The sequence below is a fragment of the Dryobates pubescens genome, chromosome Z (assembly GCF_014839835.1).
Source record: "Dryobates pubescens isolate bDryPub1 chromosome Z, bDryPub1.pri, whole genome shotgun sequence".
NCBI classification, from domain to species: Eukaryota; Metazoa; Chordata; class Aves; order Piciformes; family Picidae; genus Dryobates; species Dryobates pubescens.
In genome coordinates, this window is record NC_071657.1 from 1937237 (window position 1) to 1960992 (window position 23756).

The 23756-nt window shown below is 52.3% G+C and overlaps 1 protein-coding gene across 3 annotated transcripts in view; it reads right to left on the reverse strand.

Moving 5' to 3' along the window:
- Positions 1-23756, reverse strand: part of CTIF (cap binding complex dependent translation initiation factor) — a 218403-nt gene that overhangs the window by 134590 nt on the left and 60057 nt on the right. For 2 of the 3 annotated variants that reach the window (XM_054179023.1, XM_054179022.1), the window contains exons 4-6: positions 15501-15574; positions 12856-12960; positions 7153-7228 (exon numbers count right to left, since the gene is read on the reverse strand). In XM_054179023.1, coding sequence (XP_054034998.1) covers positions 7153-7228; positions 12856-12960; positions 15501-15574 — 255 coding nt within the window. Of the gene's footprint in view, positions 1-7152; positions 7229-12855; positions 12961-15500; positions 15575-23513; positions 23637-23756 lie in introns of all 3 variants that reach the window. The other variant, XM_054179024.1, reaches the window with a different exon arrangement.

Sequence of the window (23756 nt, forward strand, 5' to 3'; positions counted from 1 at the left end):
AATAACACCACCCCACCAAACAGCCATCTCTGAGCTCCAAAGAGACCTGTCACCCTGCCACCACCACACTGGAAGGATCAGAAATCTGTAGAGAGTCCAGGAGCAAGGCCTCACCCCAGTGCAAGACACCAACCTCCTCCCCTCACATGAAGAGTGACAGCAAAGGGATGCTTGTCCATGATCCACTCTTCTCCTGGACACCTGGGTTGGATTCATCTCCCTTAAGGAAACTACCATATCTGAGCAAGCCCACCTGTCAGCTGGTTCCCCTGGGCTCCTTGCACAGCTGACAGGGAAAGGGCCTGGGTATCCTCAGATGGGAATCATCCAACCTTCTCTGGACTTCTAGACTGAGACTCAGCAACTCATACCCCATGAAGACCATGCCTCTCCTACAGCAGGAGCCCAAGTGACAGGCCCCTGCACAAGTCCCACCTTTAATGACACAATCTCCATGCTGAATGGTAAGGCCTGACTTGAAAACACTTGTCACTGAGGAGGGGTCCCTAGGAGAGTGGGCACAGATGCCTGTCCGGTGCCTAAATTCAGGTGGGCTCCCTGTATGGTCAGGAATCCTGGCATTTCTAAGACTGTTTGGACAAAGTTGGGAATACAGCAGTGCTAGGAGGTCCAGATGGCCAAGAAGGCCAACTGCATCCCGACATGGATCAAAAATGGTGTGACCAGCAGGAATAGAGGAGTGATTGCCCACCTGCACTCAGCACTGGTGAGGGTACACCTCCAATACTGGGGTCAGCTTTGGGCCCCTCACTCCAAGAAGGGCACTGAGGAGCTGGAGTGTGTCCAGAGAAGGGCAATGAAGCTGGTGACAGGTCTAGAGCACAAGTGTTGTGAGGAGAAGCTGAGGGACCTAGGGTTGTTCAGCTTTGAGAAAAGGAGGCTGAGGGGAGACCCTCTGGCTCTGTACAGCTCCCTGAAAGGAGGTTGTAGTGAGGTGGGTATTGGTCTGTTCTCTCAAGTTGCAAGTGACAGGACAAGAGGAAATGTCAGGACAGGTTTAGGTTTGACATTAGGAACAATTTCTTCACTGAGTGCCCTGGAAAGAGGCTGTCCAGGGCAGTGGTTGAATCATCATCCCTGGAGGTGCTTGAAAGACGTCTGGACACGGTGCTTAGGGACATGGTTCAGCAGTGGACTTGGTAGCATTAGGTTAATGGTTGGAGTCAGTGATCTTAAAGGTCTTTTCCAGCCTAAATGATTCTCTGATTCCATGATGCTATGAACGGTTTATGGAGTCTGCCTTGCTCCTAAGGAGCTGCTCCTCTGTTTCTCATCCAACAAGGAAGCTGGATGACAACCAAAGCCAGAAGAAAAACAAGCAGCTTATTGTAAGTCCAAGCATATGACAAAGAGGGTCAAAAATCAGTAAGGAAATGGAAGGAGCTGAGTTGTGAGGCAATCCAGGTGCCAAACCAGATGACATCAATGCTGTCTTCCAAGTTGATTCCACAGCACCAGTGAGGCCCAGTAGGCAATTTCTGCCTAAGAATTCCTGCCTCCTACAACACAAGAAAAAGAGCAGCTGGCAACCAAAGGCACAGCCACCCTGTTTGGAGGAGGGCAGGTCCATCCTGAAGGCACAAGTCCAGCAAACTGAAAGCCAAAACTTGCAAGGTGCCAGTCCAGAAACCACTTGGCATGTGTCCCAAAACTCTCTGCTGGTGTCTTGCAGCATTCACAGCTTGTTCCTGGGGAAAGCAGCCTCCTGTATCCTTGCTGAGCTACACAGCAGCTTCACAGGGAGGACTGGGGTTACCTGGTAGGACATGACCTCTTGGGCTGTTTTCTCTGTAAGTGAAGCTTGCCAAGGGCTTCCAGCCTGAACATCCTATCTAGGACCATTTGGCTGTCACACATTCAAGTCTGGAAGCCTTTCCAAGTGTTTGCCAAAGGCAGCAAAACCAAAATGCACTGATTCAGCCCTTCCCATGACATCTTGATGATGCCAAGATGGTTACATGGTTTCCTCCAATAAACCAGTTGAGGTGAAAACAGAGGGGATGACGAAGAGTGCCTCTACATCTGAGCTGGACCTCTCTAAGCAGTCCTCCCCAGTGTGCAGTAAAAAAGCAGACCTTATGAATGAGGAATATTTATCTTCAAAAGATCATTTTCTTCCAAAGCCACTTTTTGGCAGCACTTTGCTGAGTCAGTGCCCAAACCCAGCTTACAAATTCCTATGAGTAAGGACAGATGAAGAGGTTCAGCTCATGAGCTAAGCCAAAGCAACAACCTCGAGAGCTGCTGGCCATGAAGCTTTCCAACCAAAACCTACTGACCAGCACAACCCAAACACCTCAGGTGAGCTCTGAGAAGACAGGGCAGAAGGCTGTTTCAAAACAGCAGCTGTAAAGGTTCCTTTGAAGGAATAACAAGACCTTGGGAAGGGACTTTTTACAAAGGCTTGCTGTGATAAGACAAGAGGGAATAGATTTAAGCTTGAGGAGGGTAAACTTAGACTAGATAGCAGAAAAAAAAGTCTTTACAGTGAGGGTGGTGAGACACTGGAACAGGTTGCCCAGGGATGCCCCCTCCTCCCTGGAGGTGTTCAAAGCCAGGCTGGACGAGGCCTTGAGCAACCTGGGCTAGCGGAAGGTGACCCTGCCCATGGTGTGGAGGTTGGAACTAGATGGTCTCCAAGGTCCCTTCCAACCCAAACTATTCTGTGAATCTATAAGAAATCGTGGCCAGCACAGGACGGCAGGATTCACCCATCTCTGATGTCCACCAGATGGCAGAAGCACGCCGTGAAGTGCAACACCCCTGCCCCTCCGATTCCCAAACACAAGCTGGGACATCACCGTCTTCCCTCAGGTGGATCTGAGGAAGGAGAGCTGGGCAAGGATGTTTTGGTTTTCCACTTTCTGCCTGCCAGAGAGGCTGAGGTTTCCCTTGCAGCATGCTGCTGACATACTACTGAGAGATTCCAGCAGCAAATTAACTCATTTACAGTAAACCCCATAAATCCAGAGCGCTGTGCTTAACCCAGCAGGGGTGCTGCTGATTCTCTCTCTCTGCAGATAAGCACACAAACCTGGATGAACACTGGAAGCTGGTTCCAGATTCATGTCCCACATCAGTCACACAGCTGTTTTGGCTGGAACAAACCTTTGAGATCATTAAGTCCAACCACCAACCCAGCATTGTCAGGTCACCACTCAACAAAGTCCCTCAGCACCACATCCACACAGCTTTGAAAGCCCTCCAGGGATAGGGACTCCACCACTGCCCTGGGCAGCCTGGGCCAGGCACTGACAACCCTTTTTGGGGAAAAAAACATGTTGTTCCTCATGTTCAACCTAAACCTCTGCTGGCACAACTTAAGGCAATTCCTCCTGTCCTGCCACTTGGGAGAAGAGACCAACCCTCACCTTGATTCAACCTCCAACCACTCCTTACCCTCAAAAGAAATCAAATTTCAAATCAGCCTGCAACTAAGACTCACTACCTCACTCAAAATGGATGCTCTCAAGTCTGCTGTAGCTGCTGAAGCACATTTATCAGCAAAATGCTTGCATCTACATTGTGCTGGAAGATGATCCAGCAGCAAGCCCACAGCCAGCCCTGGGCTGATCCCCAGCAGTGTGGACAGCAGGGGCAGGGAGAGGATTCTGCCCCTCTGCTGGGCTCTGCTCAGACCTCCCCTGCAGTGCTGGGGCAGCTCTGGAGTGCTCAGCACAGCACAGACAGGGAGCTGTTGGAGCAGGGCCAGAGGAGGCCACAGCAATGCTGGCAGGGCTGGAAGGGCTCTGCTGGGAGGCTCCAGGCCGAGAGAGTTGGCCTTGGGCAGCCTGGAGAAGAGAAGGCTCCAGAGAGACTTTCTGGTGGCCTTGCAGGACTTAAAAGCAGTTGATGAAATTGCTGGGGACAGATTTTTTTCCTCAAGGTCTGTTGTGACAGGACAAGGGGTGATGGTTTAAACTAAAAGAGGGAAATTGAGAGCGGAGAGAAGGAAGAAATGTTCAACACTGAAGGTGGTGAGAGCCTCTCCCAGGTTTCCCAGAGAGGTGGGAGATGTCCCATCCCTGATAACCTTCCAGGTGAGGTTGTTTGGGGCTCTGAGCAACTTGCTGTAGGTGCAGATGTCCCTGATAACTGCAGGGAGGGTGCACTGGATGAGCTTTAATGGTTTCTTCCAATCCAAAGCATTCTGTGATTCTATAAATCCATGCTCACTCTGGCTTCTCCATCCTCATACAACAGCTCTTAAAAACAGACAGAGCTAGGGCTAATGCCTCTACAACCTGAAAAGCCTCTTCCTCAGGCTGTGACACAAACATCAGCACAGTGTGGGAAAGCCCTAAGGATGGTGAAAGATTTCTCCCCATGGGCTTAACACCAAGATTTTCCCTTGTGCCCCAACCCACTGCCCTCCCCAGAGCCATTTGAAGCAAGGGATGAAGACCAGCAAACCCAGTGTCAGCACTGCTCAAACACCTTCAAACCCAGTGAGATCAGGTCACAGGTCAGGATCAAAGCAGCTGTCTGCAACAAGTGCACGTGTTAACACCAAATAAAATCAGTCTTCACCCAGAACCAGCTGGCTCCCAGTTCCCACCAGCACATGTAACTGGATGTATCTAGGTAAGCCTGGCCCCAGCATAAGGCAGCACTGCACCAATCTGCCCTGAGGCACAAACAAAACTCCAAGTCCACCATTCCTACCTGGTCTTCCAGCATGGAGGTGCCACACTAGCAATTAAAGGTAGATATTGAGGTATATACTGGAATGAATTCACTGGAGCTGATGGACTGGAAGGAGTTCAGGGGAGGCTACAAAGCTGCTGAAGGGTCTGGAGCACCTCTGTGAGAAGGCAAGGCTGAGAGCCCCTGGGGCTGTGGAGCCTGGAGCAGAGCAGCCCCAGAGGGGAGCTGAGCAATGGTCAGCAAGAGATAAAGGCTGGGGGGCAAGAGGCTGGGGTGAGACTCTTGTCAGGGGTACCCAGGGACAGGATAAGAGGCAGGAGGTTCCATCTGACCAGGAGGAGAAACTTCTTTGATGTGAGGGATGCTGGAGGCCTGGAGCAGGCTGCCCAGAGAGGTTGTGGAGTTTCCTGCTCTGGAAAGATTCCAAATACCCCCTGGGCATTGTGCTGCTGGGCAAGCTGCTGTGGGTGCCCTGCTGGAGCAGGGGGGGTTGGACTGAATGGTCCACAGAGGTCCCCTCCAACTCTCCACCATTTGTGATTCTGCATTACTGTGACTCAGCCTGGTGTTAGGACAGGATGAGATGACTGGACCAGGAGCAGCCAACTTACTCAGCAGCTGTTGATTAGGAAAGAAGCTATATCCTAGAGAAGAAACAGAGCTCCTCTCACCAAAGATGGTTTAATTCCTCATTTCCAGTTATTCCCCAGGGAAAATGATCTTCTGTTGAAGAATTAGTGGGGTCTGGATCAGCTGATGTTTTCTCTCTGTGACCTGAAGTCCAGACATACCAAGCATGGAAAAGACTGAGCAGAAAGCAGCTGCAAGCAGTGCTCCTGCCTGCCAAAGTCAGCAGCACTTCTCCACTCTTTCACTGCTACACATAGTTGGTGCCAGCAAGCTCGCCCAAAAGAAATAGTGAGGCAGACTATCACATGGCTTGCAGTGGGAGCAAAGCTTTTCCTCATATGATGCATGAGCCAGCAGCTCAGGGAGCTCTCTGCCCAACACTGAACAGGGTAACCCTATCACAGCACAAAGAGCTTTGGGGACAAAGAGCAGATGACAGCAAAAAAACCCCCACTGAGCATCATGAGAACCTTGCCTAGCCCTAGAAGCTCTGCTCCTTTGAGGACTGTGACTCCTGAAAGTGTTGTGCTTGACAGGCCTGAGGGACTGGACCCATCCAGAGGGAGTTGGACAAGCTTAAGAAGGCCCATGTGAACCTCATGTGGGTCAAAAAGGCCAAGTGCAAAGTGCTGCACAGGGATCAGGACAGTTACCAGTACCAATCCATGCTGGGGGATGAAGGGCTGGACAGCAGCCCTGTGCAGCTTTTGGGGGTGCTAGGGGGTGCAACAGCCAGCCCTGTCCTGGGCTGAACCCCAGCAGTGTGGGCAGCAGGGGCAGGGAGGGGATTCTGCCCCTCTGCTGGGCTCTGCTCAGACTCCCCCTGCAGTGCTGGAGCAGCTCTGGAGTGCTCAGCACAGACAGGGAACTGTTGGAGCAGGGCCAGAGGAGGCCACAGCAATGCTGGCAGGGCTGGAAGGGCTCTGCTGGGAGGCTCCAGGCTGAGAGAGTTGGCCTTGGGCAGCCTGGAGAAGAGAAGGCTCCAGGGAGACCTTCTGCTGGCCTTGCAGTGCTTCAAGGGGCCTAGAAGAAAGCTGGGGACAGAGGTTTTCTGAGGGCCTGTTGTGACAGGACAAGGGGTGATGGTTTGAAACCTAATAAGGAGATTCAGATTAGAGAGGAAGAAAGTTTTTACTGTGAGAGCCTGTCCCAGGCTGCCCAGAGAGGTGGGAGATGCCCCATCCCTGTCACCATCCCAGGTGAGGCTGCTTGGGGCTGTGAGCAACCTGCTGCAGTTGCAGATGTCCCTGGTGAGTGTAGGGGGGCTGGTCCAGATGAGCTTTAAACAGTCCCTTCCAACCCAACACATGGTTCCATGAGAAGCTACACACTGCTAACAAACTGATATTTCAGCTGGACTCCTATATCCAAGCACCCCAGTATCCAAGCATCAAAGATGATTCAACCAAAACTAGACTGGAACTAGAGATCTGGAGAAGGCACAGGCTGGAGAAAGCATACCAGTGGATGACCCCTGCACATAATTATACACAGGCACACCCCATGGGGGAAACATCTGGGCCACCACTGCTGGCTTCCTGGCAGCAGTTTATCAACCCTTTGTCAGAACTGTTGGTGCTTTTCACAGCCTCCTTTCCCGAAATACATGATCCCATGTATTTACACATGAGCACATACACTGTCCTCAACAAACCACCTCCCAGCAGAGTCTCCATGGTAACTGCCCCTTGCCCAGCACTCAAGCTCACAGGAAGACTTGCTCATCACAAACACCAAAGGTCCACAGCTCAGCACATCCAGCCCAGCAGCCTTCCCTCTTCTGGGGAGGGTTTCCCAAGGAAAGGCAAGGTCAGGAGCTGCTGGCCTCCACCACACAGCATCTTCATCACCTACCTGCCACACTGGAAGGACTTTCTCTATGTCGTTCAAGTTGATGCCATCACCATCCTCATACTTCCCTTTTCCAAGCCTGGGACAAGAAGAGAACAAACAAAACCAGGTGAAACCTCTCTGCAATCTAAGTTTATTTCCTGTTATGGCACATGAGGAAGATCAGTTCTTAGAGGAAAGGACCCTCATGGAAATACAGAGCCCCCCCTGGGTTTCCAAAGCACTCCCACGTGGGCACGGAGCTGTTAATACAAGAATTAAATGCTCTACTCAGTCCTCCCCACCTGCACCACCCACCCCTGCATTCAAACAACAGCAGCAGCAGCGAGCAAAGCAAAGGCAGCCCTGAGCTTGTAGGGCTGGGTGATTCAGTGCCCACACCAAACAAAATTGAAAGCAAAGCCCAACTGGAAGAAAGGGGAGGGGAAAAAAAAAACCCACAACACAATGGGGACATAAAAATGTAATGAAAAATGTTTCCTCTGAAGCAGTGCTGTTTGTTGGTCTCCACAGGAGCTCCTGCTCCCCTGCTGGGAAAGGTGTCAGTGCACAAGCACAAACATACATCTCCCAGAGCAAACAGCAATCAGGAACAATACAAACACACAATCTGAAAGGCACAGAAACAAACCCCAAACCTGGGGTGAGAAGCCCAACACAGACAGACCAAACACAGAGCTGGCAGCTGAAGGGACTTTCTTCTACCAGAAGAGGGGGGAAAAAACCCAATCTGAAGGTAATCACTCGCTGGAGAGTTTGCAATCAGAGCCTGTTGCAATCCTTAACCACTCTTGCAGTGAAGAAATCTTTCCCCATGTCCAACCTAAATCTCCCCTGGCACAACCTGAGGTCATTCCCTCTCCTATTACTTGCTTCACCTCCACCTCACCTCCAACTGTCAGAGCAATGAGGTCTCCCCTCAGCCTCCTCCTATCCAGACTAAACAACTCCAGCTCCCTCAGTCCCTCCTCACAGAACTTTTGCTCTGGACCCTTCACCAGCTTAGTTGCCCTTCTTTGGATGCACTCCAGCACCTCAATGTCCTTTTTGTAGTGAAAATGATAGAGAAGAAGGGAAAAAAATGGACAATAATCATCATCCTTCTGCATTCTCAAACAATTTAGGTGATCTGTTTTTATCATGCAAGAATGACAATGATTGATCAGTTAGTGAGAAGATGTCATTGAAAAACATACTAGGCAGAAATTCTGACAGGCACAGGACCCAGGAAATCAGTGCCCAGAAGTCAGAAAACAACCAGTCTTGGTGGAATTGGGGAAAACAAGGGGAAATAAGCAGAAAGAAAATGGAAAGGGGGCAAAGGAAGGGGGGGGGGGGGAAAGGAAAGGGGGGGGGGGAAAGGAAAGGGGGGGGGGGAAAGGAAAGGGGGGGGGAGAAAGGAAAGGGGGGGGGGAAAAAGGAAGGGGGGGGGAAAAAGGAAGGGGGGGGGAAAAAGGAAGGGGGGGGGAAAAAGGAAGGGGGGGGAAAAGGAAGGGGGGGGGAAAAGGAAGGGGGGGAAAAGGAAGGGGGGGGAAAAGGAAGGGGGGGGGAAAAGGAAGGGGGGGGGAAAAGGAAGGGGGGGGGAAAAGGAAGGGGGGGGGAAAGAAGGGGGGGGGAAAGGAAGGGGGGGGAAAGGAAGGGGGGGGAAAGGAAGGGGGGGAAAAGGAAGGGGGGGGGAAAAGGAAGGGGGGGGGAAAAGGAAGGGGGGGGGAAAGGAAGGGGGGGGGAAAGAAGGGGGGGGGAAAGGAAGGGGGGGGGAAAGGAAGGGGGGGGAAAGGAAGGGGGGGGAAAGGAAGGGGGGGGGAAAGGAAGGGGGGGGGAAAGGAAGGGGGGGGAAAGGAAGGGGGGGGAAAGGAAGGGGGGGGGAAAGGAAGGGGGGGGAAAGGAAGGGGGGGGGAAAGGAAGGGGGGGGAAAGGAAGGGGGGGGGAAAAGGAAGGGGGGGGGAAAGGAAGGGGGGGGGAAAGGAAGGGGGGGGGAAAGGAAGGGGGGGGAAAGGAAGGGGGGGGAAAGGAAGGGGGGGGGAAAGGAAGGGGGGGGGAAAGGAAGGGGGGGGGAAAGGAAGGGGGGGGGAAAGGAAGGGGGGGGGAAAGGAAGGGGGGGGAAAGGAAGGGGGGGGAAAGGAAGGGGGGGGGAAAGGAAGGGGGGGGGAAAGGAAGGGGGGGGAAAGGAAGGGGGGGGGAAAGGAAGGGGGGGGAAAGGAAGGGGGGGGGAAAGGAAGGGGGGGGAAAGGAAGGGGGGGGGAAAGGAAGGGGGGGGGAAAGGAAGGGGGGGGGAAAGGAAGGGGGGGGAAAGGAAGGGGGGGGGAAAGGAAGGGGGGGGAAAGGAAGGGGGGGGAAAGGAAGGGGGGGGAAGGAAGGGGGGGGAAAGGAAGGGGGGGGAAAGGAAGGGGGGGGGAAAGGAAGGGGGGGGGAAAGGAAGGGGGGGGGAAAGGAAGGGGGGGGAAAGGAAGGGGGGGGGAAAGGAAGGGGGGGGGAAAGGAAGGGGGGGGGAAAGGAAGGGGGGGGAAAGGAAGGGGGGGGAAAGGAAGGGGGGGGGAAAGGAAGGGGGGGGAAAGGAAGGGGGGGGGAAAGGAAGGGGGGGGGAAAGGAAGGGGGGGGGAAAGGAAGGGGGGGGGAAAGGAAGGGGGGGGGAAAGGAAGGGGGGGGGGGGAAGGAAGGGGGGGGGAAAGGAAGGGGGGGGGAAAGGAAGGGGGGGGAAAGGAAGGGGGGGGAAAGGAAGGGGGGGGGAAAGGAAGGGGGGGGAAAGGAAGGGGGGGGAAAGGAAGGGGGGGGAAGGGGAAAGGAAGGGGGGGGGAAAGGAAGGGGGGGGAAAGGAAGGGGGGGGGAAAGGAAGGGGGGGGGAAAGGAAGGGGGGGGAAAGGAAGGGGGGGGGAAAGGAAGGGGGGGGAAAGGAAGGGGGGGGAAAGGAAGGGGGGGGGAAAGGAATAGGGGGGGGGAAAGGAAGGGGGGGGGAAAGGAAGGGGGGGGGAAAGGAAGGGGGGGGAAAGGAAGGGGGGGGAAAGGAAGGGGGGGGGAAAGGAAGGGGGGGGGAAAGGAAGGGGGGGGAAAGGAAGGGGCGGGGAAAGGAAGGGGGGGGGAAAGGAAGGGGGGGGGAAAGGAAGGGGGGGGGAAAGGAAGGGTGGGGAAAGGAAGGGGGGGAAAGGAAGGGGGGGAAAGGAAGGGGGGAAAGGAAGGAGGGGGGGAAAGGAAGGGGGGGGAAAGGAAGGGGGGGGAAAGGAAGGGGGGGCAAGGAATTGGGGGGGCAAGGAATTGGGGGGGCAAGGAATTGGGGGGGCAAGGAATTGGGGGGGCAAGGAATTGGGGGGGCAAGGAATTGGGGGGGCAAGGAATTGGGGGGGCAAGGAATTGGGGGGGCAAGGAATTGGGGGGGAAAGGAATTGGGGGGGAAAGGAAAATAAAAAGTCATGTGCTGAAGCACCAGGCTCAAAAAAACAGTAAGCTGAGTGGAAACTCATTAGGACACTGAAAGATGTGTAGGTAATCAGAGGTGCTGAACCTGCAGTCCATGAAACATTTGCTTTAGGTCAAAACATGCTCCATACTGGGGCCAACTCTGTTTAGCATCTTCATCTGTGGTCTGGATGAGGGGACTGAGGGCACCCTCCCTGCGTGTGCAGATGACACCAAGTTGGGCAGGAGTGTTCATCTGCCTGGAGGGTGAGAAGGCTCTACAGAGGGACATGGGCAGACTGGATCAAAGGGACAAGGCCAATGGGATGAGGTTCAACAAGGCCAAGTGCTGAGCTCTGCACTTGGGTCACAACACCCCCATGAAGGCTCCAGGCTTGGGGCAGAGTGGCTGGAAACTGCCCAGCAGAAGACATGGTGGGGTTCTGGTTGGCAGCTGGCTGAAGATGAGCCAGGGTGTGCCTAGCTGGCCAAGAAGACCTCAGCATCCTGGCTGAAATCAATATCAGCATGACTAGCAGGACTAGAGAAGTGATCTTCCTCCTGTACTTGGCACTGGTGAGGCCACACCTCAAATCCTGGGTTCAGTTTTGGGCCCCTCACTCCAAGAAGGACATTGAGGGGCTGGAGAATGTCCAGAGAAGGGCAATGAAGCTGGTGAAGGATCTCTTAAGTAACTACCAATAGGACAAGAGGAAAAGGCCTCAAGTTGTGACAGGGGAGGCTGAGGCTGGTCATGAGGAAAAATCTATTGCCTGAAAGGGTTGTCAGGGCCTGGAAGAGGCTGCCCAGGGCAGCAGTGGAGTCCCTATCCCTGGAGGGATTGAATAGCTGTAGTGCTGAGGGACATGGCTTAATGGTGACCTGGCAGTGCTGGGTTAACAGTTGGATTTGATGACCTTAAAGGTGTTTTGCAACCCAAGCCATGATGTGATTTTATGGCTGTATGATTTTACACCATTTTTCACAGAGAGGCCTTCATCTCCTTTTTCACAACCATCTGCAGAACCAGGCACTTAGTGGGTTAGACATTTCATGTCACATTGTTCCCAATGATCTGAAAACTGCTGCAGTAAACACTTACAATGCAGAACAAAAAGCCCTACAGAGTCATGGGAGTCTTTCTGTCACAGTACAGGAGCTACCTGCTGATGCTGAACCAACTAAGCAACAGAAAAGCTTCTCTGAGAGAGGATTTCCATCCCCACATACAAAATGGCAGTGAGAAGTCATGGTATCCCAGCATGGGGGTGGTTGGAAGGGACCTCTGGAGATCATCTAGTCCAACTCCCCTTGATAAAGTCAGGTCACTCAGAGCAGGTTGCTCAGGACTGCTCAGGACTGTGTCCAAGCAGGTTTGGAATCTCTCCAGAGAAGAAGTCTCCACAACCTCTCTGGGCAGCCCAGAAATCTCCATTTGTAATCATCTGAACATCATCTTTGAGACTCATTCTGGTTTGTTTCCTTCTTCTACACCTTGAATGATAAGGAGAGGAAACCCAAAACTATGACTGCTTCTCAATGTGCAAAGAATCTGCCCAGAGACAGCGGTGTCCATCTAAGCCACACTGATGATCCATGTCATGCCAGTATGACCAACCAACAACCAAAGAGGAATCCAACAACACCACTGAAGTCCCTGGAGGATGTCACCACCAAAAAGGGCAGCTTAATGTTTTGAGAGTTTTATGGCTTGTAGATGGGGGATGAACACTTGGATCTGTATGGATCACACTGATGCTCTCTCCTTCCCTGAAGTCTTGCTGGGATGTGACAGCAGCCCTGTCACTTGTGGGAACTGTAACCACAATCAGCACTAAGCAAGGACCTCTCCTGCAATATTCAGAGGTGTTCATGAGACCTGAATTATGGAATCATAGACTGGTTTGGGTTGGGAAGATCCTTCAGAGGCCATCTCTAGTCCATTGCCCCTGCCATAACCTGGCACATCTTCAACTAGATCAGGTTGCTCAGATCTGGCCTCATCCAACCTGACCAGTAAAGCTGACTTGGATCTTGTTGGACCTCAGCTTGGATCTAGAAGACTTGGATCCAGCCTGCTTTAGAGACTGAACTCTACCAAACAATGCAAAACAGAGTGAGCATCTCTGCTCCAGCCTGGAACTGGATGATGGAAGAGCCAGACAGACTGGTTGTCACATCCTCAAAACCTTATCCCTGGTCCAGCACCTCTTCTCACCCTCCACAGGGGCCAGACCATCAGATTAGTGTTCCTACAACAAGAGAGCAGTAGGAGACCTGTGTGGAGAGCATCAGATAAGCATGAATGGCACTCACCCTTCTCTGTCTATGTGAGGCAACGGGTGTTTGGAGGTGTTCCGGAGCTTCCTCTGGAACTGGGTGAAATCTAGTTTTTCAGGCTGCAAGTCCCACGTGGCACCACTAGGGGAGGCAAAAACAGGGAGAGACAAAGAAAGAAGGTCCACCACTAATTAAAACACCACCCAGCTGAGGAGCATTTGGCACTGTCAGAGCCTGCAGACAAGGAAAGCTGGCGCTCCTGGAAGCACCGCTCCCCGCTGCAGAGCACACGGATGCAGGCCTCCTCCAGCCTTCCCTCTGCTGCAAGCTGCTGCTTCTCATTTCTTCTGGCTTCTTGGAGATGCTGATCTCCACACTCCTAGTTTTGATGCACAAACCTGGCAAGCTACACTTGCCCTCTCTATCAAGGCAATATTGCAACATGTAGTGGCAGTGCTCTGGTCCATGCAATAAAGAGGTTCTCCCTAGCCCTGCACAACCTGCCTGCTCTAGTGGCCTGGAGCAAGTGGGAACCCAATCCCTGTAGACTCTTGCAGTGCTCCAAGCAGAGAGAGAGATATGCATAAAATTAGGCACAAGTCATGCATCACCACTTTCCCCATGCTGATGTGTTTGGTTCATGCTGGGGGGTTGGTAGCAGGGGAGTGGGCTACTTGTGTGTCTCCTGTAAGAAGTCTCAGGAAACTCCTTTGGCTTCAAATGAGACCCACCTCTGGCCAAGACCAAGCTGATCGGCATCTCTGTGGTACGTATCTCCCCAGAGATATTCAATGTGAGGCTTGACAGGGCTCTGGGCAACCAGATCTAGTTGAGGATGTCCCTGCTGACTGCAGTGGGGCTGGACTGGATGACCTTTGGAGGTCCCTTCCGACCCAGACCATTCTATGATTCTATGATATTTGAGAGGGGAAAGTCTGTTGGGTGATCTTCTTTGGGTTTGGGAGTCCTTTTGTGCTGGAGAGGAGTTGTGACAGGGAAGAGACAACCATGGGGACACCTAGGTCACTGAAGAAGGAGGTGGGGAGGCATGCTGGAGAAGCCATTCCCCTTTGGCCTGTGGTGAGATGGCAGGCTGAGCTTTTGCAGTTCTTAGACATCAATGGTGGGGAGCAGAATCTCATCTGCAGCCTGTGGAGGAACCCATGCTGGAGTAGGGGAGTAACTGTGAAGAAGTCCATGAATCTGAGGGTAGCCTGCCCTGAAAAAGTCCATTGCTGGGAGGACAACAGCCCACAGAAGAAACCCATGCTAATTGGAGAAGTTTGTGGAAGTTTGTTTCCCCCATGATGTAGCAGGAGAGGATTGTGAGGAGCTCCTGCCCTCAGGAAGGGGTGGCGGTAACAACATGGAATCGACTGGGACTGACCATTCCCTGCCCCTCTGTGCTGCTGGTGGGTAGGAGGCAGCAGAGCTAGACCCAGGAAGAAAGGAGGGGTGGGGGGAAGGTGTATTTAAGATCAAGTTACATTTATCAGTGTCCTACTGTGATTCAGTTAGCAAACTGGTGGTAGTTCTGCTTTTATTGTACTGATTTCATTTCCCCACCTTGAGTCTGTTTTTTGTCCATGACCATAACTGGTGAGAGAGCCCTTCCTGTCCTTCTTCTTGATCCTCAAAGCCTTTTGGTATATTTTTTTTCCCTCCCCATCCCACCAGAGCTGGGTAGGAGTGAGTGAGCTGCTGCCTGGTGCTTTGCTGTCAGCTGGCTGAGCTCAAACCACAACAATTGAAGCAACAGCTGAAGAGTTCTTCCCAGCAGCTGTGAAGCCAACGCATGACTGCACCTCCACTTAATGGAAGAGTAAAATCCTGAAGCAGCAGCTCAGAGCTGCCTCTAGTCTTGCCTGTGCAGCTCTCAGATGATTACAATCAGCATCATACCACAGAATCAGCACCACATAATGTCAGGGGTTGGAAGGGGCCTCCAGAGCTCACTGGGTCCGACCCCCCCTGGCCAAAGCAGGATCACCTAGAGCAGGCCACACAGGGAACATAGCCAGGCTGGCTTTGAAAGTCTCCAGAGAAGGACCTGTTACTGGTTTGTACCTGGTATTCAGCACTAAAGCATTTGTAAAAGCCAGTTAAGGCTTACCAAACCTTAGCCCAAAGTGTGAAAAAAAAACCCCTATGGTGTCTGTTTATGAAACCTGGAAAAGGTAAAAGAATTCTCACTGGGTCACAGCAGATCTCTGTGCAGACTGAAATCCTGCAGTTTGTTCTGACCAAGAGCACTGCTGCAGAACAGGAACAAAGTTCATTCCTCAGAGAAGAGGGCAACAAAAAAAAAATACACCTTTTGCTTTACATTTCCTTTTGAAAGGTACTTTTGGAGCAAATTCAATATTCAGTAGAGAACTTCAGTTGGCATTTGGCTACCCCCTCACTTTTCTCTCCCACTGGAAAGAAAAGTGGTTGGAACATGATTTGACCTGTTCACAATCACAACCTGTTCAATATCCACACAGGTTTCAGATGTCTGCACTGCAAATCCTAGGCATGTGGATTGCTTGTGCTCAGTGCCATGGGCTACACCAGGAGGAGGAGCAAGATGAGTGCCAGCAGGGTGCTCAGTGGTGCCTGGGTACTGGGAGGATGGACACATGGGCAAAAGCTGAGAGAGGGCACAGTCTATCTCTGAAAGCATTTTCAAACCAGCTTACCTGAAGGAGTCAAAGGTGTTGGCAGCCCAGATATCCGTGCCCAGCATGTCAAGGGAGCTCTCCTTGTTGCCATTCTAGAAGGGAGGGAAAGGTGGTTACTCGTTGGAAGGCACACAGAGCTAGCTGGGCTGTGGCACTGCCACTCCCACCACCAGCCACAGAGGTGTCCTGGCTCTGCACATGAGCTCCTCCACTCTCATGTGATCCCCTGCACACTGTGAAGGCAAGGAGCAAGAGAGTTCAGCCCTGGGGACAGAGAGCTGTGGATGACATGGAGCAGACAACATGCAGGCTCAGCTCTGTCTCCAGCCCTGTCCTCCTACTCCACCATTCACAGCCTCCAAGACCCACCAAGGTAGGTAAGTTGACATCTGAGACACAAAGACGCTCAGGTTCAGAACCACAGACCAGCTGAGGTGGAAAGTGACCTTTGAATCTCATCTGCTCCAGTTCTCCTGCTCAGTGCCACCTACAACCAGGTGCCCAAGACTACATCCAGATGGCTTTTGAGTATCTCCAAGGGTGGAGATAATAGTCACCAACAGCTACCAGAGCCTGCTGTCACCAATGACTAGAGGGAAAGCCTGCCTGCTTCTTCAAGGAGTCATGGTGGCATGACTTCTCCTTGCTCTAACAACGGGCAGAGGACATCAGACCCCTGCTCTATGCCACCTCTGCCATGCACACCAGCAAATGAGCTCACATGGTTACTGTGATACACATCCCACCAACACTAAAGTGAAGATTCCTTCCCCTGAGAAACAAAACTGTGACCCAAAGCAAGAGCAAACACCCCACAGCCATCTTTCTTGGCCCCTGAAGAGTCACCAGCCTACACATGTCCCCCCTGCAGAGAGAGGGCTGCTCTCTCCACCTGTTACAGGTGAAGCAGCAAAGCAGGCTGGGTTTTGCCATTCAAGAAAACAGACTTGACTCAGACTCACCTGAGATGGACACATAAATGCGTATCTGACACACATTATTCCTCATCTTACACCCACTCAGAGTATTTATTTCAGCCCCAAGGAGTCCCACCCTGCTGAAACGTGCTGCAGAAGGTGGCTTCCAGAGCTTCCCCATCCTGTCATTTCACATTCTCTTCAAATATTAGTAACCTTTACTATTAATTGAGACACTAAAGACTCCCAATGCATTGACCATTTCTGAATGAGGCCCCAGATCCCAATCAGACCAAGAGGTGATCAGTCTTCACCCAACAAGCAGGACGTGCATCCTTCGTGCAGGCTACACTCCGCAGCCACTGCCAGCACAAGAACCACAGCAGACAGCAGGTACTCCAAACACAGCCACACTGCTCCACCTTTCTGTCTGCTCCAAGGGATCCATGGATTACAATTCTAACCTTCAGGGAGCTGCAAGTCAAGTCTCTGCAGGGAGACAAACTATCAGAAACTACTCGGACAAGCTTGAGAGGGGAGCACAGCTGAAACTCATCAGGTTCAACACGGGCAAGTGCAAGGTGCTGCACAGGGATCAGGGCAACCCCTGGTATCAGGCTGGGGGATGAAGGGCTGGAGGGCAGCCCTGTGCAGAAGGACTTGGGGGTGCTGGTGTGTGCCATAGCCAACTGTGTCCTGGGCTGATCCCCAGCCGTGTGGGCAGCAGGGGCAGGGAGGGGATTCTGCCCCTCTGCTGGGCTCTGCTCATACCCCCCCTGCAGTGCTGGGGCAGCTCTGGAGTGCTCAGCACAGACAGGGAGCTGTTGGAGCAGGGCCAGAGGAGGCCACAGCAATGCTGGCAGGGCTGGAAGGGCTCTGCTGGGAGGCTGCAGGCTGAGAGAGTTGGGCTTGGGCAGCCTGGAGAAGAGAAGGCTCCAGGGAGCCTTGAGGCGCTTCAAGAGGCCAAGAAGAAAGATGGGGACAGAGTTTTGAGGCAGGGCCTCTGGTGACCCGACAAGGGGTGGTGGTTTGAACTAAAAGATGGAGATTCAGAGTGGAGAGAAGGAAGACAGATGTTTGACACTGAGGCTGGTGACAGCCTGTCTCAGGTTGACCAGAGAAAGTAGTTGATGCCCCATCCCTGGAACCACTGCTAGACAGGACTCTGAGCAACCTACTCTAGTTCCAGATGTCCCTGCTGCCTGCAGTGGGGTTGGACTGCATGAGCTCTAAAGGTCCCTTCCAACCCAAACCATTCTGTAACTCTGTGATTCTCTGAATCACAGAATTCTCCTGATCACTTCTGGAAGCAGATCTTCTTATTTTAGGCAAATACATAAGCAAAACTTTCTCCCACCAAGGAGAGAATTTAGTTCTCTAAATATACAGAAACCTCCTCATGCAGCAGAATTAAAATGGATGTTCAGGTCTTCACAGCTCTCACCCAAAGCAGGGAGAACTTCCTGCACACAGATCCATTTCTCCTTTCATTTCCCATGGACATGGGACACGTTGAGGACTTGTCAATGAGCTAGCTACAACAGAATGTCCTAAGAATAAAGTATTTGGGCTCAAGAGAGGAACACTGGGAACAAGTAACCAGTTGCAATGAAGCTGAGACAAATCAGCAACAAATCAGCAATTAAATGCCAGAATTTAAGATGAAATGGGTTCCTAATCCAGCAGGTCTCATCCTCACACTGTTGCCCAAACTCAGCTCAGGGCAGGGCTTCTGAAAGGCCCCTTCTAGAGAGCTGATATAAAGTGCCTGGCAAATGCCTTCCCAGCCTTGTCTGGAAATCTGGGTGGATGTGGGTGGAGAGCCTTGGCTCTGACACCTCCTAATCCATGGTGCAAGCAGAGGCTGCAGAAGCTGTCTCACCAAGCTCCCCTGCAGCTCCTTGGAGCGTCAGCTCATCAGTGCTCCACCTCTGAGCACAGGAGGGAAAGGCCTGACACTAATCCCAGCAGTCAGGGGACACTGCAGCAATGGTTCACATGGTGCAGAAGACAAGATGGGGACAAACTTCTAGGCAGTGGTTGGATGGTCCCACTCAAAGGAAGCTGCAGCTCCTGGTCCTCCCAGATCATGACCTCCATGACCTCTCAAGGATGCTCCAAGCATAGAATCACAGAATGATTTTGGCCAATCATAGAATGATTGTGGCCAGGAAGACCAACAGCATTCTGGGGTGCATTAAGCAGGTCAAGGGAGGTTCTCCTCCCCCTCTACTCTGGCCTGGTGAGTATTGGAACTGGAGTACTGTCCCTAGCTCTGGGGTCCCCAGTTCGAGGGACAGGGATATACTAGCAAGTGTCCAGTGGAGGCTACAAGGATGATCAAGGGACTGGAACATCTGTCTTGTGAGGAAAGGCTGAGAGACCTGGGGCTGTTTAGTCTGGAAAAGAGAAGAAGACTGAGAGGAGATCTTAGAATGGTAGCATAGCATTGTTTGGGCTGGAAAAGACTTTTCAGATCATCAGGTCCAACCACTAATCCAACACTTCCAAGTCTGCTGCTAAACCATGTCCCTCAGCACCACATCTTTTAAATTCCTCCAGGGATGGGGACTTCAACACTGCCCTGGGCAGCCTGGTCCAGAGCCTGACAACCCTCTCAGTGAAGCAGGATTTCACCTGATGTCCAGCCTCCCCTGCTTCAGCTTGAGGCTGTTTCCTCTCATCCTGTCACTTGCTGCTTCAGACCAACACCAACCTTGCTATAACCTCCTTTCAGGTAGACAGAATCACACAATCAGCAGAAAGAAGACTTTATCTCCCAAGTTAACTTCTGAGGATTGTATTTATCTTCTAAAAGATTTCTAAAAATAAATAAATTCCTTGCCATCTACTGATTTAAGCTTCTACCCTGCACAAGGATTGCAGCACTGCAGACCCCATCGCTTCCAGAACTGTGACACCCCACAGAGAGGGTTCAGCCAGTTGGTCCCAGACTGGAGACCTTATCAATGACTACAAATATCTGAAGGGTGAGTGTCAAGAAGAAGGGTCCAGGCTCTCTTCAATGGTGTCCTGTTGCAGGACAAGGGGAAACAGGTACAAACTGGAACACAAGAAGTTCCACCTAAACAGAAGGAGAAATTTCTTTACTGTGAGGGTGCTGGAGCCCTGGAGCAGGCTGCCCAGAGAGGTTGTGCAGTCTCCTTCTCTGGAGACTTTCAAAACCCATCTGGATGCATTCCTGTGTGGCCTACCCTAGGTGACCTTGCTTTGGCGGGGGGCTGGACTCAATGATCTCCAGAGATCCCTTCCAAACCCTAACATTCTGTTCTTCTATGAGTTGGGTTAGAAGGCATCTCTGAAGCTCATCCAGTCCAACACCACCCCCAGTCAGCAGGGACATCTGCAACTAGAGCAGGATGCTCAGAACCCCACACAACCTCACCTGGAATGCTGCCAGGGATGGGGTATCTCCCATCTCTCTGCACAACCTGGGACAGGCTCTCACCACCCTCACTGTCAAACATCCCTGCCTTCTGTCCAGCCTGACTCGTCCTCTTTTAGTTTCAAACCATCACCCCTTGTCCTGTTACAACAGCAGCCTGAGAACAAGTCTCTCTCCAGCATTCTTCTAAGCCACTTTTAAGTCCTGTTAAGTTTGCAATGTGGTCTCTCGACTCCAGCCAGGCTCCACTAAGATGGCACCAAGGCCAAACAACCATGCCACTTGTCATTAAGCCGTGAGTCACTAGGGTCATTCCCAGGCGTCCTTGACAGGTCAGGCTCGGATGACCTGTGTTTAAGACTGGTATCTGTCTCGACTCCCATAGGCAGGGAACACGTTTGCTGCCTAAGGCAAATTGCATTGCAGGGCGTTTGTAAAGCACTCACAGCAGGGCACCACAACTTAATAACACTCCAAAGCAGACCTTGGAGAAAGCTGGGGACAGGCTTCGGAGCAGGGCCTGCTGTGACAGGACAAGGGGTGATGGCTTGAAGCTAAAAGAGAGAGATTGAGAGTGGAGAGAAGGAAGAAATGTTTGAGACTGAGGGTGGTGAGAGCCTGTCCCCGGCTGCCCAGAGAGGTGGGAGAGGTCCCATCCCTGGCAATACTCCAGGTCAGGTCGTTTTGGGCTCTGTGAGACCTGCTGTAGTTGCAGAGGTCCCTGCTGACTGCAGTGGGGTTGATGACCTTTAAAGGTCTATGTCAATCCAAAGCATTCTGTGATTCTAAAAAGCCAATTCTCAAGCCCAGGACCAAAACAAAATAACCTCCCTCTAAGTCACATGTATGTAAGAAAAGAAGTGACTTGCTCTCAGTTCCTCCAGGGCTGCATTCACAGCCACAAGCAGCTGCACCATGCAAGCCCTTAGCTCCAGACAGCCATTTCCACAGCAAAGTGGGTTGGAACTGCTAAAAAGTAATGAAGCCCCCAGAAACAATGATTGAGGGAGACAGTGGCAAGAGGAATGCCAGTACCTACAGAGGTCAGGGATCCCACAGGCAGCTGGTTTAAACACACATCCATGAGCTCTGTCCTCCAGCCCCCTGTGAGCACACAGCATCTCCATCCACCCCAGCCCAACCCCTGCAGCTGCCCACACAGAGAGAGGGATGGACCACGCCACCTGCCACGTGTAGTCTGGCTGTTGACCCATGCATGCAGCTTCAGCAAATTCCCCACACATTCAGCATTTGCTTGCAAGCAGCAGCTTTGCAAAGCCCAGCTCAGTGTCACACTGGCTCCTCTTTGCTGCTGCTCACTACCACTCTCCACCAAACCACCACAAATATGGCATTGTGGTCTTCCTCACAGGCAGATGGGATGCTGAGGGCTGTGGTCTTGTGGTGACCTAGGAGTGGACTTCACAGAATGGTAGATGTTGGAAAAGATTCCTGGAGATCATCCAGTCCAAGCCCCCTGCTCCAGCAGGGCACCCACAGCAGCTTGCCCAGCAGCACAATGGCTAGGGCAGGCTAGAAGCTCTCCACACAAGGAGACTCCACAATCTCTCTGGGCAGCCTGCTCCAGGCCTCCAGCATGCTCAAAGTGAATTTTTTCCTCCTGTTCAGATGCAACCTCCTGGGTTGCAGTTTGTGCCCACTGCCCCTTGTCCTGTCCCTGGGCACCTCTGAGCAGAGCCTGGCCCTAGCCTCTTGCCCCCCAGCCTTTATCTCTTGCTGAGCATTGCTCAGATCCGTTCTGGGGCTGCTCTGCTCCAGGCTCAACAGCCCCAGGGACTCTCAGCCTTTCCTCCTCACAGAGATGCTCCAGGCCCCCCCCCCCCAGCATCTTAGTAGCCTCCCCTTGACTCTCCTCTATCTCTCTTAAACTGGGGAGCCCTGAACTGGACACACTACTCCAGATGTAGCCTCACTAGGGCAGAGTAAAGGGGTGGAGAAGCCCCCTCCACTTGATGAGATGACCTTAAAGGTCTCTTCCAACCAAATCACCTCTAAGGTCTTACAAGCCCGTGGCTGTGACAGCATCAGCTCACCATGGTGCTTGGTGTTAACAACAAACAATGCCAAGTGGTAGGCTGAGTCCATGGTTTAAATTCAGGGATTAGCCTCTTTCATGTGTTACTTCTTCAGACTCTGTCAGGTCTATGTTCCTGGAAGATTCCCCCATCTTTCCTCCTCCTCCTCAGCTGACTACAACCCCAGGCTGTGCTCTGGTAGAAAAGAAACAAAATAGGTTTTGAACTGTCTGAAAAGGCTCCAGAAAGAGGTTTCCTTGTTGAAAACTGTGAGCTCTCATAAGAAAAACACTGACATTTTGAGGTGAAAAAACAACAAAACAGTATTATTGCTGCTCAAAGAAAGGAGGGAATGTTTGCTCTTGCTCCCAAAAGAAAGCACTACCACTTTTTAGCAACACTGTGGTTTGGTTTAACCAGGACAACAGACTCTTTCCTCGAGCTCTCCAGGATGGATGAGATGGATGAATGGACTCTGGCAGAGCCCTGGAGCAGGCTGCACAGAGAGGCTGTGGAGTCTCCTTCTCTGGAGACATTTCAAGTGTGCTTGGACATGATCCTGGGCAACCTGGGTGCCCCTGCTTTAGCAGATAATCTTCAGACCTGTCTTCCAACCCACACCATTCTGTGATTCTATAACCTTGACCACTGGCCCTCAATCTACCAGATTCTATCCTCCACTTTTGGCACCACCACCGCTCACATGTGCAGAAGAACAGCACCTCCACGAGGAGACAGGAGGACAGAAGTCAATGAATTAACACACAGAAGGATTCCCTGGTCTGAGTTGAAGGAACAGACCTCACACCAAACCACAAGCAAATTCTTACAGTCTTTTTGCAGGGCAGGAAGGTAACTCCCTTGTCCAGCTCTGCTGATGGTTCCCACAGAAAGCAGCTGGGCTGAAGGTCACAATTTAACACCTCCTGTGTGGTGTCCACTCACATCTCCACAGCCTTGCCAAACAACAGTTACAGGCATAGAATCAGCTCTTAAGTTCCCACAGCTAAAACACTCCAAGACTGCACACAAAGAAAAAAGCAAGAACCTAATTTCCAAAGTACTACACCAGCTGAGTGAGGACTTCTGTCCCAGTATTACCATAGTATCATAGCATCAGTCAGGGTTGGAAGGGACCACAAGTTCCAACCCCCCTGCCACGGGCAGGGACACCTCACACTAGATCAGGGTGGCCAGAGCCTCATCCAGCCTGGGCTTAAACACCTCCAGGGACAGGGCCTCAACCACCTCCCTGGACAACCCATTCCAGGGCTTCACCACTCTCATGGGGAAGAACTTCCTCCTCACCTCCAGCCTGAATCTCCCCACCTCCAGCTTCATTCCATTCCCCCTAGTCCTATCACTACCTGATGTCCTAAGAAGTCCCTCCCCGGCCTTCTTGTAGGCCCCCTTCAGATCCTGGAAGGCCACAATTAGGTCATTAGGTCATAGTATTATGGCATCCTGCGCATCTCAAGAGACTTCTGGAGGCTAAAGGACAGCTACAGCCCTCGGGAGCCAGGTCACAGGCGATGTGTGAATTAAGTAGGTTTCTGAGGTGCCCTGCTCACGCCCTGGGCGTAGACACACACACAAGACACATCATTAGGAGGATGCCTCTGACCAACACCAAGTAGAGGACACAACTTCACCACACCACTACCAGGAATACCTTGGTTGATTGCCTCAACTGGCTGCTTCTCCCGTGGCTGCCAGACCTGGATCCAGACCCATGCCCGGACCCCGACCCCGGCCGGGATCCCGCGCTCCCACTGCTGCTGTGATCCCACACTTCCTGGAAACAACAAACAGCTTGCTTTAGTCGAGGGCAACACCAGGGAAACCACTGACCTGATGAGCCAGGAGAGCTCTGGCTACCAGACCACCAAGTGCAAACGCCTACAAACCCACACCA